The sequence below is a fragment of the Littorina saxatilis genome, linkage group LG4, assembly GCF_037325665.1.
Source record: "Littorina saxatilis isolate snail1 linkage group LG4, US_GU_Lsax_2.0, whole genome shotgun sequence".
In the NCBI taxonomy this organism is placed as follows: Eukaryota; Metazoa; Mollusca; class Gastropoda; order Littorinimorpha; family Littorinidae; genus Littorina; species Littorina saxatilis.
This window is the reverse complement of record NC_090248.1, coordinates 58,309,446-58,333,130: the sequence shown is the minus strand read 5'-3', so window position 1 is coordinate 58,333,130 and position 23,685 is coordinate 58,309,446. Positions and strand designations below refer to the sequence as shown.

Sequence of the window (23,685 nt, the reverse complement as noted above, 5' to 3'; positions counted from 1 at the left end):
GGGTCATTGAATGGGATATATGACCAATCCGTTACAGTTACAGGAACATAGCTCGCTTGAAACTGTCTTACATATCAATTCCTTTGTAATTTAAAAATTACAAAACACCATGAAAAATCAGTATCGACGATCGCGAATCTGCTTATATCAATAATACATTACAAAAAGCTCTAAATATGTAAAAAAAAAAAATAAAAAAAAATGGTTTCCTTGCCAGACAAAGAAACTCAAGGCATCCTGTCAGGGAGAGAATGAGCCGAACTCATTTTGACCTGAGTTCAGGATGCCATCGAGTCATCAAATTGTTGGCAACATATACAGCAAAAGGGATGGAAAAAAGAACACAAGCCATGTACTTGGTTTCACAAATGAAACTTGAATAAATGAAGCAACTCAGTCCACGCATCTTTTCCCAGACCGTTTGACTGTAACGACCAACCATCTTTCTGCCGGGCAGGCTAGGTCTGTATGGTCGGAATGATGGAATGCTAAGCTCCTTAGTGAGAATTAAAACGTGTTCGCTGATTTGTTTCTGATACACACCGCTTTCGTTAATCTCTGTAAAAGATATTCATACCCCGCTGCTGGGACCACACATGGACATGCTCGTGCTTGCAGTGGAGTGTGAAAGCTCCATTACTTACATACACGTGTGTGTGTGTGTGTGTGTGTGTGTGTGTGTGTGTGCGTGTGTGTTTGTGTGAGTGTGTGTGTGTGTTTGTGTGTGTGTGTGTGTGAGTGTGTGTGTGTGTGTGTGTGTGTGTGAGTGTGTGTGTGTGTGTGTGTGCGTGTGTGTGTGTGTGTGTGTGTGTGTGTGCGTGCGTGTGTGTGTGTGTGTGTCACAGTGTGTGTGTGTAAGAAAGAGAGAGAGAGGGAGAGAGAGTGTGTGTGTGCATGAGTTTGTGTGTGTATCATGTATGTGTGTTTGTTTGTAAAGGTGTGTGTGTCCGTCTGTCTATGTGCGTATATGAGTGTGTGTTTTGTATGCATGAGATCTGTGTGAGTCACTGTGGGTGTGTGTGTGCGTGTGTGTGTGTGAGAGAGTCTGTGTGTGTGCGTGCGTGCATGCGTGTGTGGGTGTGTGTGTATGTGTGTGTGTGTGTGTCTGTTTGTAAGAAAGAGAGAGAGAGAAGGAGAGTGGTGGAAAGGAAGTCGGACAGACAAAATACATTCGTGTCACGCACAACTATTGGTAATTACACCCCCGGTATAGGGGTGTGTATAGGATTCGGTCGATGTGTTTGTGTGTTTGTGTTCGCATATAGATCTCAAGAATGAACGGACCGATCGTCACCAAACTTGGTGAACAGGTTCTATACATTCCTGATACGGTCCTTACAAAAATTGGGACCAGTCAAACACACGGTTAGGGAGTTATTGGTGGATTAAGATTCTACAAGGACTTATAGAGGGACATATTAATGGTCAAAGGGAAATAACCTTCTCAGTTGGTGGCAGTGAGAATGGTAAGGACTGGGGTGTTTTTCCTACCTCGGAGGAATTTCTTGTTCTGGATGAGTCCATCTCTCGACAGAGGGGGGCTCGCGTGCTCCAATGAGCCAGTACAAAATGCTGCAGAAAAAGTGTAAACAGGTTTTCTGCAGTAAAACAGCACCGTTTTACTGCAGCATTCTTGATTTCAATTTTGCTGCAGTAAAATGTTTTGCTCTAGAAAAACCCGTTGCTTCGGCGAAAGATGACATTATGCAGAAATGCTGCAGAAAAGACAGTTTATCTCCAGCATTTCTGTTTTTCTGCAGAATAACTGAATAATGCCAAAATGCTGAAGAAAGCCCCCACTATTTCAAGACCCGTTGCTGTTTTAAAATCCTCCGCTCTAAGTCCCCTCTGCTTTCAGATCTTGTCTCCAAAGATGTTCTCTCCATGACGTAAAGTCCGTTCATTTACCGCCATTGTGAGACCCCTCCTGTAGAAGACCTTCTTTCTCAAATGTGCTGGAGGTTCTTTCTTTCTTTATTTGGTGTTTAACGTCGTTTTCAACCATTCAAGGTTATATCGCGACGGAGGGAAGGGGGAGATGGGATAGAGCCACTTGTCAATTGTTTCTTGTTCACAAAAGCACTAATCAAAAATTTGCTCCAGGGGCTTGCAACGTAGTACAATATATGACCTTACTGGGAGAATGCAAGTTTCCAGTACAAAGGACTTAACATTTCTTACATACTGCTTGACTAAAATCTTTACAAACATTGACTATATTCTATACAAGAAACACTTAACAAGGGTAAAAGGAGAAACAGAATCCGTTAGTCGCCTCTTACGACATGCTGGGGAGCATCGGGTAAATTCTTCCCCCTAACCCGTGGGGGGTAAACAGAATCCGTTAGTCGCCTCTTACGACATGCTGGGGAGCATGGGGTAAATTCTTCCCCCTAACCCGCGGGGGGGGGGGGGGGGGGGGTGGGGGGGGGGGGGGGGGGTGTGTGCTGGAGGTCTTATAACAGGTTCCACTGTAAGTGTCTTAACAGAGATGTTTTGTTGTTGAAGTTAACAGTATTGGTTAACATGCACACACGGTTTGTGGCGCAACAAGGGGTCAAAGGGAGTTTCTTGTTTCACACAGAAGCTCTAAAGTAACTGCAAATATTTAATACTCATCGTTTGACATGCAGGATTAGGCCTGGCTTGCAGTGGTATGGATCCATCAAAGGGTAAAACAAAACTCTGAGGACGGCATACAGTTGCCTTACGCTGATTTACAAAACAGCTTGCTGGTTGTAAATATCCATTGAAGGGGCCATCAAAATGTCACAGTCCTAATGGCCATGACCTTAGTTTTCTTGAGAACTTACTATTGGCACCATCAACATCGACAATTTCAACGAGCGATCCCAATGACTATTCCAAAACTAATCATTGCCAGGGACAGGTGGACCGATGGGAAGAGAAGTAAACACTGAAGGCACAAAAGCAATCGATTGTATCTCTGGAAGACGTTCCCGTGAATGGTTGTTGATCGAACATTTGACAATTTGGCAACTGGAACGTTTCACATTTGGTAAATACAATGAATATTAGCTCCAACGATGAAAAAAAAAAAGAAGAACAAGTAAAAATCCTCCTCTAGTGAACTTCAATCAGCGACAATAACATTCAACCAAGATGGTGCGTCGGTCCACAGGCAACGTACTGTAGTTTGGTCACAATAGACGGTGTTTGTAAATAACTCTGTCGGTTTCCCTTTGTACGGGTTGTGGAAGAGGGAATATTCTTGCTTTCAGTGAGTCAAACTTTCCCACGTCACATTATAAGGCAGCCACTAGCGAGGGGTGTGTTTGAAACTCGTGGACAAGGAGCACGTGTTGAAAGCTTGCCTCACAAAAAAGCAAGAGTATTCACTCTTTCACAACCCGCAGAATAAACTCGATAGAGTTATCTCCGGAGATCGTCTATAAAACACTTGCTCAACTAACATATTTTTGAAAACAAGACGAGTTTTAAAGGCACTCGGGATAAAAAGGTTAGCACATTACGTTCCCGACCACTCCCGCCGACCCTTGTCCAAATCCAAACAGAATAAATGAGAAAAAGATAGGAAAACGAAGTTTGAAAAAGGAGTCGTTCAACTCAGCGTGATCGTGGATACACGTGTCTCGCTGGCTTTCTGTAGGAAAAAAATAATACAGATTGTGACATTTCTCATGAAATGTATGTGACATGTGAACAGTTCTCAGAGAGACTTGACGTTACCCCTCTCCTCACGGTAATCCTTTTTTGGGCCCCCTTTCTCATTTGTTCTGTACCCACGTTATTTTCAATTTTATTGCGTCTTAGCTACAGGTACAAATCTGCTGGTCTCTTTACAGAGCTACTTACCTATCCGGGTTTCCCAATTGCTTCGTTTCCGGCCGATTTATGTGGAGCACGTGATGCGCACAAAAAATATTGGCGGTCAAGAAGTGTCGTCTGCGCAATGATCGCGGCGGCTTTCTTGACCGCCAAGGACGACCACGCACGTTGTGAGACGTCATTCGTTTCGGTTTGACCTCAATAAGTACAAAAGCACTCACTGTAGCATTAGCACGGGATTATATGCTTACTTTTCTTGTAACTGTGTTGAGACCTGCAATGCACTATGGTAACTGTGTTGAGACCTGCAATGCACTATGGTAACAGCGTAACAATGCTCACACCAGCTTTGAGATTAAGGAAAACTCTCCTCAGACACACCTTTCTCATTCTCAGATTATCAGATTTAGCTGTGCCAAACATTCATAGCATTTGAACAACATGCTAAGAATGTAATGTTGTTTAATTCACCAGTAAACAGGAACGGACGTGTCTACAGCCTTCTTGCTTACTTGTTTTTCAGTGTGATTGTCATCGCTCGGAATTAATAAGCACATGACGCCGCCATGCTAAATCCTCTTGCATCCCCCACCTCCACCATACACACACACACCACGTCTTTTACCTTCTGCCCTTGATAATCCCCAGAGTGCTGCAATGAAAGTGGTTTTTTTTTCCACGAAAGCAAGCTACGTGTATTTCAACAGATTCAAGAACCCATTGGACACAGAAATATTTATGAAATCAAGTTTGTATGAGCAAGACGAGTGACCATTGTCACACAAGTGACAAATTATGCATGCAATACAGACCAATGTATCTATACGTTGTTGAACTAATGATGGGACGTATAAAGGCCGCGAGGCCTATCTCATTCAATGAGTGTCCCTATACCTAAAGACTTCATTTTTGCACACACACAAACGTGATTTTTATGACAGTTGGTAATGGTGTCAATGGGTGGTTTGTATTTAACACTGCAACAGCTTGCGTCGTGGAGAGAGACAGAGACAGAGAGACAGACAGAGAGAGAGACATAAGAGAATACGAATAAGAAAGTTTAATTGCTAGGCCATTGGCCCCTGGCAATGGGGAAGGAGGGGAAGGGAAATCGGTGAACAGAGACAGAGAGAGAGAGAGAGAATTGAATTGAACTGAACTTTTTTCCATGAGGGTTACAGAAAAAGCATGACATTGACAGATAGAAAGATCTGGACAGAAAAGAAGTACATGTGTAATCTAAACACACACACACACACACACACACACACACACACACACACACACATACACACACACTCACATAATGCTTATGCTGTTTTATACAATGCACCAAAGAAGAAAAACAAAATGACCACAACCAGACTTTCAGGTATTGTAACTTTTAGTCATGGATCAGTATCATGAGGACAATCATCTTCCAAGGCATTACACAATATACTCCAACTAAATCAAAAACATTCTAAAGAAAACAATATACATAAATAAATACACTCTGCATTCTGTATCTTTTCAATATTCTAAAGTTTTGACCACATTTCATCTTTCATACTGACAGATAATGTTTCAAGAATATTGGAACCAATTTATCGCAAGAATGAAGAGTATATAAATTTTAAAATGAAAAAACACTAGCAACAAAAACAGACCCTCATTCAGCACAAAATCGAAGAATCGGTTTGCACACAGGTGCATTCTTTCTTAACTTGCAACCGTATCACAAATTGGATTTTTGTTAAATATTTTTTTTCTTCTTCTTGTATTTGGATTTGGCACTTCTCTCCATTGACAAGAGTGAAACATTATTTTATGGTTATTACTTTCTTTGCTAGCAGAACATGCGCCTTAATAGAGAAGTATTATTGATCTAAATGTCAAAATATGCCATTTTCTGACCGATGCTGTTTTTACAAGTAATATTATCATACCATCAAAACACACACACACACAAAACAGACAAACATGCATACAAAATGCTTGGAGCACGTTCATACTTTTTGTAACAGCTTTAGGGGGATACAAAAAAATTCTGCTATTGGTTTCAAAATAGGAATCTGCTTTTTTGTCCATAGCATGAAGACACAGTGAAAAAAGATCACTTTTGCTCAAAGCTGGCGTTAAATTAGACAGCGTGAACAAACAATGTCATGTTGCTCAATATTGAGTCCTCTGCCAACATACAGAGAAGACAAAATGCTCAACCCCCCCCCCCCCCCCCCCCAAAAAAAAAAAGTGTGTTTATGGTAACATAGGCAAAAAAAATAGGGTCGGTAGGTCGGTATTTTTTTTTTTAAGTTATTTTGCCAAAAAAGACTTCTTTTTTTTTAAAAATTTAATTTTTTTTCTTTTCTCCCAAATGCCAAAAAAAAGTCAAGGGTCGCGCGAAAAAATAGGGTCGGTTGGGATACCGTAAACAGACTATTTTTTTGTGTGCCTTACTGTGGCGCTCCTCTTTCTGATCTGATGCAGTTTGCCAAATGCATGTGTTAACTCTTGTTTTGTATCTTGACAAGACACCCTTACTCATCAGCGTTATGAGTACAGACTGGTGAAATAAACGCCACAACATACAGCACAGACAGGTGAAACAGAAATAAACATCACAACATACAGTACAGACAGGTGAAACAGAAATAAACGCCACAACATACAGCACAGACAGGTGAAACAGAAATAAACGTCACAACATACAGTGCAGACAGGTGAAACAGAAATAAACATCACAACATACAGTACAGACAGGTGAAACAGAAATAAACATCACAACATACAGTACAGACAGGTGAAACAGAAATAAACGTCACAACATACAGTACAGACAGGTGAAACAGAAATAAACGTCACAACATACAGCACAGACAGGTGAAACAGAAATAAACGTCACAACATACAGTGCAGACAGGTGAAACAGAAATAAACATCACAACATACAGTACAGACAGGTGAAACAGAAATAAACGTCACAACATACAGTACAGACAGGTGAAACAGAAATAAACATCACAACATACAGTACAGACAGGTGAAACAGAAATAAACGCCACAACATACAGCACAGACAGGTGAAACAGAAATAAACATCACAACATACAGTACAGACAGGTGAAACAGAAATAAACGTCACAACTGACAGTACAGACTGCTAAAAAAGAACTGTTTTGTACAATTGCAACAACCACAAACAGTTTGTATGACATTGATTTTACCGGCCATTCTTGATCAAAAACAAGTTCGTACAGAAATAATGCCAACAGAAAATTGCCTCAGCCACCAGAAAAAAAAGAAGAAAAAATCCCACAAAATTTTCAGAAGAAAGAAAACACCGCCAACAGCAGCAAGAAAGCTACCAACAAAATCATTAACAAAATTATGAGCATTTACTAAAGTTGATGTTCAGTAGCTTTCTTTATATTTGCACTCTAACCTCAGTTTAATGTTTTTCTGTTTGGGCCAGACTATTAATTGTTCTTTGAGAACAGCCATGTCCTGTATAAACCAGAGAGAGAAAGAGAGAGAAAGAGAGAGAGAGAGAGAGAGAGAGAGAGAGAGAGAGAGAGAGAGAGAGAGAGGGGGGGGGGGGGGGAGGGGGGAGAGAGAGAGGAGAGAGACAGAAAATGTGTATGTGTGTGTTAGCATGTGTTCTAACTACAAACAGATGAGCTGACCAAGAGACACATACTGTGCTCACCAACCTTTCTCCCTCAAAACAGAATCCTTAATATGTTAAAACACCAAACATTCTCTTCAAGTTTCAGTCTTTTAGAACTAACTTTGAATGAATTCAATGACAAAAGACATTTTAGCAAGGATGTCTGAGTTTTATACTTGCATAAGACTGAATTTTGTGACACATAGGGTGTAGCATACAGCTTGTGACACAAAGGGTGTAGCATACATCTTGTGACACAAAGGGTGTAGCATACATCTTGTGACACAAAGGGTGTAGCATACATCTTGTGACACAAAGGGTGTAGCATACATCTTGTGACACAAAGGGTGTAGCATCCATCTTGTGACACAAAGGGTGTAGCATACATCTTGTGACACAAAGGGTGTAGCATCCATCTTGTGACACAAAGGGTGTAGCATACATCCTGTGACACAAAGGGTGTAGCATCCATCTTGTGACACAAAGGGTGTGTAACGTTTAGTCATGGATCAGTCTCATGAGGACAATCATCTTCCAAGGCATTAATATACTCCAACTAAATCAAAAACATTCTAAAGAACATTACATGGCCGTACAGTGGAGGGGTGGAGAGTTCAAATGTTGAGCCATGGCCACTGCTGAAAGCACTGACAGCAAACACTACACGCTCAAAGTGCTCACAGCCCATGAATATACAGTGAAACCTCCTTTTAACAACTCAAAAAACATCTGAGAAAATCAGGTCTTATGAAGGAGGGAGTCTTAAATTCGAGGTACCTTTATATACAGAGGTTAGGCCCAAAAAAACAAAAAAAGTCTGTTTACGGTAACCCGACCGACCCTAGTTTTTAGGCCCGACCCTAATCTTTTTTTTGGATCGTCTGAAAAAAACCAAAAAACGCATCCAAAATAGAGCTGTTTGCGCTCAAACAGCAGACGACAGAAGGGAGGTAAGCTCAAAGTACTGTTTATAGTTTTGTTGGGCAAAAACAGGGATTGATGAGAAGAAATGAACTGTGAAACATCATAGAGAGGGGAGAAAAAAAATAGAAAAAAAAAAATTGAAAAAAAAAATGGAAAAAAAATAAGGAAAAAAAAAGCCGACCTACCGACCCTATTTTTTCACCCTATGTTACCGTAAACAGACCTATTTTTTTTTTTGCCTTATGAACCGAAAATCTGAAAAAAGCCAGGTCTTGAAAAGGAGAATGTCCTAAAGTGTGGGCCCTAAAAGTGAGGTTCCACTGTATACAGCCCTGACTGAACGAGTCTGAAGCATCAATCATCAGACGCTTTACAACTGTCCTCAGCCCGTAAAGAGCTTTGAAATACCGTGGAAATGTCTCCCATACAAGTCTCGTCTTCCCACACTGCTGATGATGGCAACACAGGGGAACACTGCTCAGCCCCATTCACCCTTCATCCTCTTGTGTACGATTCATCCCTTGATGACGGCGACGGGTCGTAGCTTAACACACTTCTTGCTGATTCCCGCCGCATGGCCTGGGCAACACAACAAACAACATTTAAATAAAAAGAAAACACACCAGTAACCAGGTTAGGTACGTTTATATCTATAATCAATATTTCGGCACGTTACTGCCTTCTTCGGGATGGTAAGCTTATTAAACAAACATGTATACATTCTACCGCAAAATAAACCTGAGATTGTTATGATGCTGCTGATTAAAATTTCAGATTTTAAACAACAACTAAATCATGTTCCAGCCCCTATCAGTAACAATATGAATGATGTGATCACAGGTGTATGTCGATGGGTCATTCAAACAATCCCAGAGGGGGGTGACCTACTTCAAGAAAGAAATACAACCATCCATTTCCATCACATCAAGAATAGGTTGCATCATTCTGTTCTGTGTTCTGTTTCCAAATCATATCTGACTGGGTTTTTTTTTTTACTTTGCCGTTTGTTTTTCCATTTTTGTTTGCTTAAAAACAGCTGCTTGAAAGACAAAAAAAACTGTGACCAAAATCAGAACTTTATCATAGTGGCCAAGAATCCATCTGAATAAGAGTCAGGCAGCTGTACGATCCTGATCAACTCTCAGAAAAACAAGGTAAGACCTTGGTGTTTCATACTTGGTATCTAATTTACTAACAGAACAAGATGTAACCTTGGTCTTTCATATATGTGACCCTCCACCACGAAATGAGTCGCATGTCACCTTTGCATGATTTTCATATTTTTACATTTTCCTAAAGAGTTTTTTATGCTCTATCCAGTGGTGAAAACCGTTTTAGAAAAGAGCAAAAACTGTTTGAGTTATAAGCCTGTGACTAAGGTGACCCTCACACTGTTACAAGGCACTCCCCGGACTTATATTAAAGCCTAGCGCAGAACCGTGCGAGGTGACATGCGACTCATTTCGTGGTGGAGGGTCACATATGGTATCTACTGTGCTGACAGCAAGACGTTACTCACATGTATCGACAACGTCTGTCACGTTCTTGTACGACTCTGGAGCCTGCAGAAAACACAGTAAATTGACTCACATACACACAGCAAACTCTTGACTGTCGCGAGAATTTAGTTAACAAAATAAATATTAATCATAACATACATGCTAAAACAATGACACCCAAACTGAGAAAATGGGTCTCAAGGGGAGGCAATCATCTTGTTGCAATTCAAAGGGCAGTATACAGCAGTTGTTTCCATTGTCCGTGTATTGATTTTTTATGTTAGCAAAAAAAGTATCCCATAAGCATGGAAGCAGTCAAGGGGTTATCAGTCATACACAGTCATACTAAGTCTACAGGCTACATAACTGAAGGCCCCTAAAACTTTTTAAAAAATGCAGTTTCCATTGATTTTGATATTGTTTTGTCTGAGCCTCACCCATCCTCTCCACAAATAAACAGACATACTATGTAGACAGCAAATAAAATTGTGTGTGTGTGCACACACATATACACACCCTCTCTCTCCCTCCCCCCCACCCCCCCTCCCCCCTCTCTCCAGAAGCTCAACAGAGGAGGAACCTGTCTCTCTCCAAACATCAAAACCAGCAGCTGTACAAAATGGTACACTCTACATGTGCAGGTTTTCCAAATGTTTATGTATCAATTAAACACTGGATTTCCCTTCTTGGATTCGTGTGAAGTCATAGGCCAACTAAAACTCATATTTAAGCGGCTGGCCGAGACTACAAAAGATTGCATGCTTGGTGCATTCAATCATAAAAAAAGGAGTTCCAATTAAAATGAATCAATACATAAACGCTATTTGTATTTTTGGCCAAAATTGACATTTGACACAGATCTTAGTCATTGTTCACCTCAACGGCAGGTGTGGTCTCGGAGGAAGACTGACTGTCTCCATCTGTGTTAAATGTCCTATTTTGGTGAAAAATACAAATAACGTATAGTGTGGCCTTGTACTCACCTCTTCCATGACAAGCTTAGGGGAGGCCACTCTGATACTGATGCCTTTCTCCTCAAGGGAGGCTAGCACTGTCGTGTAGTCCAGGTTACGTCGAGACTTGGCGCGTGACAGTGCTCTCCCCTGCACAAAGAATCAACAGAGCATGATTAGACAGGGAGAAATAATACATATCAGCGTCAAACAAGAAGCGTTAACATGTTAAAAACACCAAACACTCACTTCAACCAAACAACACTCATGTTACTCCACCCATCATGAGTACACCCACATCCCACCTCTTTGGTTTCTGTTTGGGCAAAAACAGCCAACAACCAAAATAATAGCCAACAACGCTGCTGAGCCACTGATACGATCAACCCTTCAGCAACTTGCACACCCATCACTCCCTGTGATTCACTCACTCCCCCACTAACATTGGAAGCTGACCTCACCCTGTTCACTTATCTCTGAGTGACTCAATGATTCCTCCCTCAGACATTAGCTCACCCATCACTCCCTGTGATTCACTCACTCCCCCACTAACATTGGAAGCTGACCTCACCCTGTTCACTTATCTCTGAGTGACTCAATGATTCCTCCCTCAGACATTAGCTCACCCATCACTCCCTGTGATTCACTCACTCCCCCACTAACATTGGAAGCTGACCTCACCCTGTTCACTTATCTCTGAGTGACTCAATGATTCCTCCCTCAGACATTAGCTCACCCATCACTCCCTGTGATTCACTCACTCCCCCACTAACATTGGAAGCTGACCTCACCCTGTTCACTTATCTCTGAGTGACTCAATGATTCCTCCCTCAGACATTAGCTCACCCATCACTCCCTGTGATTCACTCACTCCCCCACTAACATTGGAAGCTGACCTCACCCTGTTCACTTATCTCTGAGTGACTCAATGATTCCTCCCTCAGACATTAGCTCACCCATCACTCCCTGTGATTCACTCACTCCCCCACTAACATTGGAAGCTGACCTCACCCTGTTCACTTATCTCTGAGTGACTCAATGATTCCTCCCTCAGACATTAGCTCACCCATCACTCCCTGTGATTCACTCACTCCCCCACTAACATTGGAAGCTGACCTCACCCTGTTCACTTATCTCTGAGTGACTCAATGATTCCTCCCTCAGACATTAGCTCACCCATCACTCCCTGTGATTCACTCACTCCCCCACTAACATTGGAAGCTGACCTCACCCTGTTCACTTATCTCTGAGTGACTCAATGATTCCTCCCTCAGACATTAGCTCACCCATCACTCCCTGTGATTCACTCACTCCCCCACTAACATTGGAAGCTGACCTCACCCTGTTCACTTATCTCTGAGTGACTCAATGATTCCTCCCTCAGACATTAGCTCACCCATCACTCCCTGTGATTCACTCACTCCCCCACTAACATTGGAAGCTGACCTCACCCTGTTCACTTATCTCTGAGTGACTCAATGATTCCTCCCTCAGACATTAGCTCACCCATCACTCCCTGTGATTCACTCACTCCCCCACTAACATTGGAAGCTGACCTCACCCTGTTCACTTATCTCTGAGTGACTCAATGATTCCTCCCTCAGACATTAGCTCACCCATCACTCCCTGTGATTCACTCACTCCCCCACTAACATTGGAAGCTGACCTCACCCTGTTCACTTATCTCTGAGTGACTCAATGATTCCTCCCTCAGACATTAGCTCACCCATCACTCCCTGTGATTCACTCACTCCCCCACTAACATTGGAAGCTGACCTCACCCTGTTCACTTATCTCTGAGTGACTCAATGATTCCTCCCTCAGACATTAGCTCACCCATCACTCCCTGTGATTCACTCACTCCCCCACTAACATTGGAAGCTGACCTCACCCTGTTCACTTATCTCTGAGTGACTCAATGATTCCTCCCTCAGACATTAGCTCACCTATCTCTCCCTGTGATTCACTCACTCCCCCACTAACATTGGAAGCTGACCTCACCCTGTTCACTTATCTCTGAGTGACTCAATGATTCCTCCCTCAGACATTAGCTCACCCATCACTCCCTGTGATTCACTCACTCCCCCACTAACATTGGAAGCTGACCTCACCCTGTTCACTTATCTCTGAGTGACTCAATGATTCCTCCCTCAGACATTAGCTCACCCATCACTCCCTGTGATTCACTCACTCCCCCACTAACATTGGAAGCTGACCTCACCCTGTTCACTTATCTCTGAGTGACTCAATGATTCCTCCCTCAGACATTAGCTCACCCATCACTCCCTGTGATTCACTCACTCCCCCACTAACATTGGAAGCTGACCTCACCCTGTTCACTTATCTCTGAGTGACTCAATGATTCCTCCCTCAGACATTAGCTCACCTATCTCTCCCTGTGATTCACTCACTCCCCCACTAACATTGGAAGCTGACCTCACCCTGTTCACTTATCTCTGAGTGACTCAATGATTCCTCCCTCAGACATTAGCTCACCCATCACTCCCTGTGATTCACTCACTCCCCCACTAACATTGGAAGCTGACCTCACCCTGTTCACTTATCTCTGAGTGACTCAATGATTCCTCCCTCAGACATTAGCTCACCCATCACTCCCTGTGATTCACTCACTCCCCCACTAACATTGGAAGCTGACCTCACCCTGTTCACTTATCTCTGAGTGACTCAATGATTCCTCCCTCAGACATTAGCTCACCTATCTCTCCCTGTGATTCACTCACTCCCCCACTAACATTGGAAGCTGACCTCACCCTGTTCACTTATCTCTGAGTGACTCAATGATTCCTCCCTCAGACATTAGCTCACCCATCACTCCCTGTGATTCACTCACTCCCCCACTAACATTGGAAGCTGACCTCACCCTGTTCACTTATCTCTGAGTGACTCAATGATTCTTTCCTCAGACATTAGCTCACCCATCACTCCCTGTGATTCACTCACTCCCCCACTAACATTGGAAGCTGACCTCACCCTGTTCACTTATCTCTGAGTGACTCAATGATTCCTCCCTCAGACATTAGCTCACCCATCACTCCCTGTGATTCACTCACTCCCCCACTAACATTGGAAGCTGACCTCACCCTGTTCACTTATCTCTGAGTGACTCAATGATTCCTCCCTCAGACATTAGCTCACCCATCACTCCCTGTGATTCACTCACTCCCCCACTAACATTGGAAGCTGACCTCACCCTGTTCACTTATCTCTGAGTGACTCAATGATTCCTCCCTCAGACATTAGCTCACCCATCACTCCCTGTGATTCACTCACTCCCCCACAACCATGTAAGTTTCTCTCTCAGACATCATACTAACCCATCTCTTTCAGTGATTCACTCACTCCCCCACAAACACGTAAGTTTCTCTTTCAGACATCATGCTCACTCATCTCTTTCAGTGATTCACTCACTCCCCCACAAACATATAAGTTTCTCTCTCAGACCCCCCACAAACATATAAGTTTCTCTCTCAGACATCATGCTCCTCCGCCTTCAGCTGATGCAGAAACTCCCTCACAAATAAACCATTTTATCCTATCCACAAACACACACAATTATCTCATCAAATTCCTGAGGCCAGAAGGTAGCAAAGTTCTCACCGCTCCGTGACACGTTGTGCCGAACGTCTCGGTCATGCCGTGTTCCGTGCCGGTCAGGACGTAGCTACACGTCCCCATGGTTCCCCCGATCAGCACCGGCTGGCCTGTCAGCTACAGGAACACACAAGGTCTAGGTCATTTTATTACAATTACAACAATGTGAAGTTTGTGTACTACACTAAACAGTGAACAATCTTACAGCAAAACCTCTGTAGTAAGACCAGACCTGTTTACCCCCATAAGTGTTTTGGAGTAATGCTCAGCCCCAAAAATAGTAATCCTGGCACAAAAATAGTAATCATCCAGCATTCGTCGCCAATTACAACGCATCGGACAGACATGATCTCTGGTCAGTCCTGTGCTTTTTCACCCCATTTTGCCATTGAAAAAAACAATGCCAAACATGTGAATTAATAAAAAAAAATAAATAAAAAATAAAAAAATAAAAAATTTACTTTTTATTTTATTTATGAAAATCGTAGTCTTGACACGGATAGCGGAATGGCGTATTTTTTGCAGAAAATCGTAATAAATTACGCCAAAATCGTAAGGGTAAACAGGTCTGTAAGACCCTCCATGTTTAAATACCCCCCACACAGTGTCTTGAATGTCTTGTTTCCCATTGTCAGATTCCCACTACATGTACAACCATCTTTCTCACCTTTTTTTAGGTCCTAAAACAGGGGTAGAATCAACCAGTCTGACAAACAGGCAAGCAAACAGAAAGACAGACATTCCGACACCTGGTAGTCGACAGGGATGGGGGGGTGGTTAGAGGGGGAGGTGCATGTCGACCCCTTGCGATAAACCAGACAGACAGACAGACAGACAGACAGACAGACACACCGTCACCTGATAGTCGACGGGGATGAGAGGGTGGTGAGGGGGGAAGGCACGTGTCGACCCCTTGCGATGCACGAGAAGCGTCTTCTGCCTGCCGTCCACAAAGTGTTCCTCGACCTTGGCGATGTTGTGCGACACGTCATAGATCACGTGCATGTCAAGGTCGTCCGGCGTCGACTTGAACATCTTGGCGAATGCCTGTAGGCAAGGGAGAAAAAAGTAGGCTCTAGAGATATTAACCAAAAAAGACATTCTTGTAGTTACTTAGTCAACAAGAGGCGAAGCCTTCACGGCTCACGTAAGAAATCGACAAACAGTAACACAAACTCAGTCACTCCGTCACACATACACACACACAGTAAGCATACCGTCGCGATATAACCTTGAACGGTTGAAAACGACGTTAAACACCAAATAAAGAAAGAAAGAAACAGTAAGCATAAGTGATACGGTGCAAGAGTGCGAGACACTAGATCTAGATCTGTCTGTCTGTAGCCTACTTTTTAGTACTTACGAGGACATGATGGCCAGATCGACACTGCGCTTTCAGTCGACAGCGCTTCCTCGCGCAGACACTAGAAACACGCTGTGCAGATTAACCTGTAGGAAATCTCCTTGGTATCTTCTTTATCTATTTTTCTGGAGCTACGAAACCGAACAATGTGAAATCATGAGTCGTCTTCTTCGAATCGGCGAACTGCAGCTCGGTGAAACTGTATATATACCACAATCCTTCACGCTATCTGACCTAACCTTGACCCCTGACCTGGTCTACATACCTCACACGACACAAATCAGTCAGCAGTTTTTACCCCCCCCAAAACCCCCCACCACCCGTTTTCTTTGGATACACACTTTAACTACATATGTGCCGACGAAATGTTGATCATTGCTTCAATATTTTGAAGCTGTTGCTTGGATAATAACCAGGTAAAATTAGTATTTCGGTGTTTAGTCAAATGTTAAAGTTTCTATCACATACACACACACACACACACACACACACACACACGCACAGACAGACAAAGTTTATCATCGCATAGGCTACACTTACGTGAGCCAAAAAGGTACCAGAGTGTGGTCAGTTATAGCTGATAATCAGTCTACTGGGCGTGGAAACATATGTATCATTGTATGTCTAGCTGAAAAAAATTGCTTTCAGCAGTGCAAATGACAAAATAGACAAAATAGAACCCGGTCATTTCATTAGATGACAGTGGCTGGTCAAGTAACAGTGCTCGTCACGCAGCTGGTCTGAGACTGGTCACTTCCACAAGTCACTGAAAGCAGCGTCTTCGCAAGACAGGATCTCATGAGGTACCATGTCCGACCAGTAGAGGGTGACTTGCTAACTATAGCTAAGAGCAGCGCTTTCAACACAGCACAACCCTGTCACAGGCAGTGTTACCTGTTGGGAGAATAAAGTGACAGGTAACATCACTGGCAATGCCACCTGTGCCGACCGTAAGGATAAGGATAAAGACAAGATTTGATATAGTCCTGTGAGGTTACCCCCATGGAGATTGGGGCCGCTTTCTCACTGGGGAAAGCCAGCTGCCCTACAGTATACAGCGCTACCCATTTTTTTTCTTTCTTTTCCTGCATGCCTGTATTCATGTTTCTAAGCTCTGAGACTGTCGCTGTGAACTTGGGATCTTTATTCTGTGCTTGCGTGCACACAGAGTTGTTCAGACAACGAGGAGAGTCTGCACAAAGTTGACTTTGGGAAATAAATCCCTCGCCGAACGTTTGGGAGCGAACCAACGCCGATAGCGACAACTGGTCTTGAACCAAGTACTGCCACAGACTGACCTATTTCCCGCCCGATAAGGTGATGCAAGGAGAGTTACCTGTCTAGCGAGGAAGGTCATGGATGAGCGGTTGACCCAGGCGTATAGTCACCTGTCTGAACACCTAAGGGGGGGAGGGAGAGGGGAAGGAGAGAGGAGAGAGAGGGAGAGGGGAGAGAGTTACCTGTCTAGCGAGGAAGGTCATGGAGGAGCGGTTGACCCAGGCGTAGTTGGCGGCGGAGGCCATGCTCTTGAGGTAATCCTGGCCCTCCGTGGAGTTGATGTGAGCGCACGCCAGCTGCCGGTCGTTGACGTCGATCTTGTCACGTTTCATCGCCTTCTCCATGGCAACCAGCGCGTCTGAAACACAGCCCATGGTTCATTCCCGTACAACTTTTAACGTTCCCCAAGCACACGCTTCAATCAAACACAGCCCACATTTCACTCCGCTACAATGTTCAACGTTCCCCAAGCACACGCTTCAATCAAACACAGCCCACGCTTCATTCCGCTACAATTGTCAACGTTCCCCAAGCACACGCTTCAATCAAACACAGCCCACGTTTCACTCCGCTACAATGTTCAACGTTCCCCAAGCACACGCTTCAATCAAACACAGCCCACGTTTCATTCCGCTACAATGTTCAACGTTCCCAAAGCACACGCTTCAATAAAACACAGCCCACGTTTCATTCCGCTACAATGTTCAACGTTCCCCAAGCACACGCTTCAATCAAACACAGCGCACGTTTCACTCCGCTACAATGTTCAACGTTCCCCAAGCACACGCTTCAATCAAACACAGCCCACGTTTCATTCCGCTACAATGTTCAACGTTCCCCAAGCACACGCTTCAATCAAACACAGCCCACGTTTCACTCCGCTACAATGTTCAACGTTCCCCAAGCACACGCTTCAATCAAACACAGCCCACGTTTCATTCCGCTACAATGTTCAACGTTCCCCAAGCACACGCTTCAATCAAACACAGCCCACGTTTCACTCCGCTACAATGTTCAACGTTCCCCAAGCACACGCTTCAATCAAACACAGCCCACGTTTCACTCCGCTACAATGTTCAACGTTCCCCAAGCACACGCTTCAATCAAACACAGCCCACGTTTCACTCCGCTACAATGTTCAACGTTCCCCAAGCACACGCTTCAATAAAACACAGCCCACGTTTCATTCCCCTACAATGTTCAACGTTCCCAAAGCACACGCTTCAATCAAACACAGCCCACGTTTCATTCCGCTACAATGTTCAACGTTCCCCAATCACACGCTTCAATCAAACACAGCCCACGTTTCATTCCGCTACAATGTTCAACGTTCCCAAAGCACACGCTTCAATAAAACACAGCCCACGTTTCACTCCGCTACAATGTTCAACGTTCCCCAAGCACACGCTTCAATCAAACACAGCCCACGTTTCATTCCGCTACAATGTTCAACGTTCCCCAAGCACACGCTTCAATCAAACACAGCCCACGCTTCATTCCCCTACAATGTTCAACGTTCCCCAAGCACACGCTTCAATCAAACACAGCCCACGTTTCACTCCGCTACAATGTTCAACGTTCCCCAAGCACACGCTTCAATCAAACACAGCCCACGTTTCACTCCGCTACAATGTTCAACGTTCCCCAAGCACACGCTTCAATCAAACACAGCCCACGTTTCATTCCGCTACAATGTTCAACGTTCCCCAAGCACACGCTTCAATCAAACACAGCCCACGTTTCACTCCGCTACAATGTTCAACGTTCCCCAAGCACACGCTTCAATCAAACACAGCCCACGTTTCACTCCGCTACAATGTTCAACGTTCCCCAAGCACACGCTTCAATCAAACACAGCCCACGTTTCACTCCGCTACAATGTTCAACGTTCCCCAAGCACACGCTTCAATCAAACACAGCCCACGTTTCATTCCGCTACAATGTTCAACGTTCCCAAAGCACACGCTTCAATCAAACACAGCCCACGTTTCATTCCGCTACAATGTTCAACGTTCCCCAAGCACACGCTTCAATCAAACACAGCCCACGTTTCATTCCGCTACAATGTTCAACGTTCCCAAAGCACACGCTTCAATAAAACACAGCCCACGTTTCACTCCGCTACAATGTTCAACGTTCCCCAAGCACACGCTTCAATCAAACACAGCCCACGTTTCATTCCGCTACAATGTTCAACGTTCCCCAAGCACACGCTTCAATCAAACACAGCCCACGCTTCATTCCCCTACAATGTTCAACGTTCCCCAAGCACACGCTTCAATCAAACACAGCCCACGTTTCACTCCGCTACAATGTTCAACGTTCCCCAAGCACACGCTTCAATCAAACACAGCGCACGTTTCACTCCGCTACAATGTTCAACGTTCCCCAAGCACACGCTTCAATCAAACACAGCCCACGTTTCACTCCGCTACAATGTTCAACGTTCCCCAAGCACACGCTTCAATAAAACACAGCCCACGTTTCATTCCGCTACAATGACGTTCAACGTTCCCCAAGCACACGCTTCAATCAAACACAGCCCACGCTTCATTCCCCTACAATGTTCAATGTTCCCCAAGCACACGCTTCAATCAAACACAGCGCACGTTTCATTCCGCTACAATGTTCAATGTTCCCCAAGCACACGCTTCAATCAAACACAGCCCACGTTTCACTCCGCTACAATGTTCAATGTTCCCCAAGCACACGCTTCAATCAAACACAGCCCACGCTTCATTCCCCTACAATGTTCAACGTTCCCCAAGCACACGCTTCAAACACAGCCCTCGTTTCATTCCGCTACAATGTTCAACGTTCCCAAAGCACACGCTTCAATAAAACAAAACTTTTGGATAAAGTTTGTTAATCTTGATAAGATACAGCTACATAGGTTACAGGAAATCAGCAGAAACAGATACATTTTCCCTGAACTGTGACGCAGAAAAATGTCCAGTAAAACTCATTTAGTGCCTGAGCTGTAATGTAAAACGTAAACTAGCAAGAAAAACATTTTCAGCCAAATATCCCCCAGCTTTGAGACCAACAGACCAACATTAAAATTAAACCACCTAATGCAAAATGATGACATTTAACCTTCACGATGCTTCCTGGGGCGTGGACAACCCGTCCCTCACAAACTGTCTCTGAAACTATTGGGAGTTTTTGATTGAAGCTTTGTGTAATCCTTGAACAAAATAGGACCTTTCCATCAACCACTTTTCAGACCTGGGAACCCCTGTTTTGCACTTAGAGTATTCTCAAACAAACTTGGTGTATTTTCAGAAAAATGAGCGTACTCCACACAGCATTTGAACATCCATGATTCAAACATGCTTCACACGCATCCGCCACATCGTTAATTAAGTTTACCTATACAGTCGAGATCGCTTTACACGAAATGAAAGGAACCAATATTTTTTTTCGAGTCAACGTTTTTTCGCGATAACGAAAATTTAAATGATCAAACTGATCACTTTTTTTTTTAAAGCAAGATAAAGAAGATAAAACAGTGCCATACCTTAAAAAAAAAGCCTCCGTAGTGCGCGGCGGACGAAGTACACGGTTCAGTCAGAGTCGGCAGTTTTGTCGTCTGCTACAGTTCATTATTTTGTTTTACACTTTAATTCCCCACAAAAAAGATTAAAATCCATTGCAGTGTTTAAAATCCATTGCAGTGTTTATGAATTCACACAGGACGAAAGAAATCCGTCAACTTCAACTGTTTGACAGGCTCACTGCACTTTCCAACCGTTCAATTCTTGTGTACATTTAAAACAAATCCTTTTTTCAATTTTTACTGACAAAAACTGTAATCATGTGTCAAAATACTGGCATCAAGATGGGCTTGTGAATAAAAGTAGTCTAGGAATTTTTCTCGTATTTTTTTCCCACTGACCGTACTGATCGTATTCTCGACAATCATGCGTACAGAATACGGCGAAATCGTATGGGTTCCCAGGTCTGACTTTTTTAACCTTCACTGGATCAAGCTTTGGACTACACAGTCCGGATGATGTGGGTCGTGTGCGACCTCTACTTTTAACCTTAAAACTTTCTTTAAAAAGTATGGGTTGTACACGACCCACATCATACGGACTGTGTAGTCCAAAGCGTGATCTGGTGAAGGAGAAACAAGCCAACACTGTCTGCCAGTAACACACTGTGCAATTAAAAACAACAACAAGTCGCGTAAGGCGAAAATACAATATTTAGTCAAGTAGCTGCCCTTTTTCAGCAAGACCGTATACTCGTAGCATCGTCAGTCCACCGCTCATGGCAAAGGCAGTGAAATTGACAAGAAGAGCGGGGTAGTAGTTGCGCTAAGAAGGATAGCACGCTTTTCTGTACCTCTCTTTGTTTTAACTTTCTGAGCGTGTTTTTAATCCAAACATATCATATCTATATGTTTTTGGAATCAGGAACCGACAAGGAATAAGATGAAAGTGTTTTTAAATTGATTTCGAAAAAAAAATTTTGATAATAATTTTTATATATTTAATTTTCAGAGCTTGTTTTTAATCCGAATATAACATATTTATATGTTTTTGGAATCAGCAAATGATGGAGAATAAGATAAACGTAAATTTGGATCGTTTTATAAATTTTTATTTTTTTTTACAATTTTCCGATTTTTAATGACCAAAGTCATAAATTAATTTTTAAGCCACCAAGCTGAAATGCAATACCGAACCCCGGGCTTCGTCGAAGATTACTTGACCAAAATTTCAACCAATTTGGTTGAAAAATGAGGGCGTGACAGTGCCGCCTCAACTTTCACGAAAAGCCGGATATGACGTCATCAAAGACATTTATCAAAAAAATGAAAAAAACGTTCGGGGATTTCATACCCAGGAACTCTCATGTCAAATTTCATAAAGATCGGTCCAGTAGTTTAGTCTGAATCGCTCTACACACACACACAGACACACACACAGACACACACACAGACACACGCACATACACCATACCCTCGTTTCGATTCCCCCTCGATGTTAAAATATTTAGTCAAAACTTGACTAAATATAAAAAACACAAGAAGTGTACCTGTGGCCACCTGGTGACCCAGCCCCCGACTGCCGCAGTGAATCATCACGCACACCTGGCCCGGAAACTCAATCCCCATTTTCTTGGCTGCATACTCGTCGAAAATCTCATCAACCACCTGGATCTCTGCATAGTGGTTACCTGCCCCTAGCGTCCCAAGCTGCAACACAGGTAGGACAGGAAAGGTGTTGACAGTTATCTCCCTCAAACAGTTATCTGCCCCTGGCATCCCCCAAACAGTTAACTGCCCCTAGCATCCCTCAAACAGTTACCTGCCCTTAGCATCCCTCAAACAGCTACCTGCCCCTAGCATCCCTCAAACAGTTACCTAGACGGGCGCAGTGGCGTGGTGGTAAGACGTCGGCCTCCTAATCGGGAGGTCGTGAGTTCGAATCCCGGTCGCTGCCGCCTGGTGGGTTAAGAGTGGAGATTTTTCCGATCTCCCAGGTCAACTTATGTGCAGACCTGCTTGTGACTTAACCCCCTTCCTGTGTACACGCAAGCACGAGACCAAGTGCGCACGGAAAAGATCCTGTAATCCATGTCAGAGTTCGGTGGGTTATAGAAACACAAAAATACCCAGCATGCCTCCCCCGAAATCGGCGTATGGCTGCCTGAATGGCGGGGTAAAAACGGTCATACACGTAAAAATCCACTCGTGCTAAAAACATGAGTGAACGTGGGAGTCTAAGCCCATGAACGAAGAAGAAGAAGACGAAAAAACAGTTACCTGCCCCTAGTAATCCAAGCTGCAAGACAGGTAGGACAGGTAAGGTGTTCACAGTTATCCCCTAAACAGGAAGAAAACACTGTCCCCCCCTGGTCGGTAGCCCAAAAAATTAAGGTACACCCCTGTGTGTGTGTGTGTGTGTGTGTGTGTGTGTGTGTGTGTGTGTGTGTGTGTGCGTGTATGCATACATGCGTGTGTGTCTGTGTGTGCATGCGTGTATGTTTGTGTGCACACGTGTGTGTGTGTGTACCTGGGGCAGTCCACGTTTCTTGGCGCGTGACGACACCCTGGAGGGGTCAGCCTGCAGCATGCGACCGTACTCCTCGCAGTGCTCCTTGTCCTCCGCCCATGCGTACCCTGACACACACGTGTGGAGGACAGGTACATTTTATTACAAAGAGACATGTGTACAAACATGCACTACAGGCTTCATATTAACACACTCGCATACATTGAAACATACAGACAGACAAAAAACACACACGCACACACACACAGACAGACACACACACACCGACACACATACACAAACAGAGAGACAGACAGACAGACACACAGAGGTGAAGTTACCTTCTCGCAGTGACCAGTCCATTCCCATCTCCAGTGCCTCCTCCAGGTTTCTGTAACAGACACCATGCTGCATTGCAGAACCCCTTCAACCATTTCTAGTAGTTTGTGTTTGCTTCTAGTGCGTGTGGAACGCAGGGATGCACACTGTAGGCAGGCCTGATTGCCACTAATTAGCATTTCTCAATCAGCAACCTCTTCAAACTTTTGTACTTGAAGGAGGAATAAAAACAACTGCAATAAGAACTGAAACA

General features: G+C 43.8%; 1 protein-coding gene across 2 annotated transcripts in view; it reads right to left on the bottom strand.

Annotated features, from left to right (window-relative positions):
* The window catches only part of LOC138965201 (RNA-splicing ligase RtcB homolog), a 145,398-nt gene that overhangs the window by 113,820 nt on the left and 7,893 nt on the right, over positions 1-23,685 (bottom strand). Inside the window, exons 6-14 of one of the 2 annotated variants that reach the window (XM_070337328.1) lie at positions 23,435-23,484; positions 23,115-23,221; positions 22,135-22,294; positions 17,271-17,446; positions 15,306-15,494; positions 14,454-14,564; positions 10,866-10,985; positions 9,903-9,945; positions 5,115-8,962 (exon numbers count right to left, since the gene is read on the bottom strand). In XM_070337328.1, coding sequence (XP_070193429.1) covers positions 8,898-8,962; positions 9,903-9,945; positions 10,866-10,985; positions 14,454-14,564; positions 15,306-15,494; positions 17,271-17,446; positions 22,135-22,294; positions 23,115-23,221; positions 23,435-23,484 — 1,021 coding nt within the window. In that variant the 3' untranslated portion in view covers positions 5,115-8,897. Of the gene's footprint in view, positions 1-5,114; positions 8,963-9,902; positions 9,946-10,865; positions 10,986-14,453; positions 14,565-15,305; positions 15,495-17,270; positions 17,447-22,134; positions 22,295-23,114; positions 23,222-23,434; positions 23,485-23,685 lie in introns of those variants that run through there. The other variant, XR_011455352.1, reaches the window with a different exon arrangement.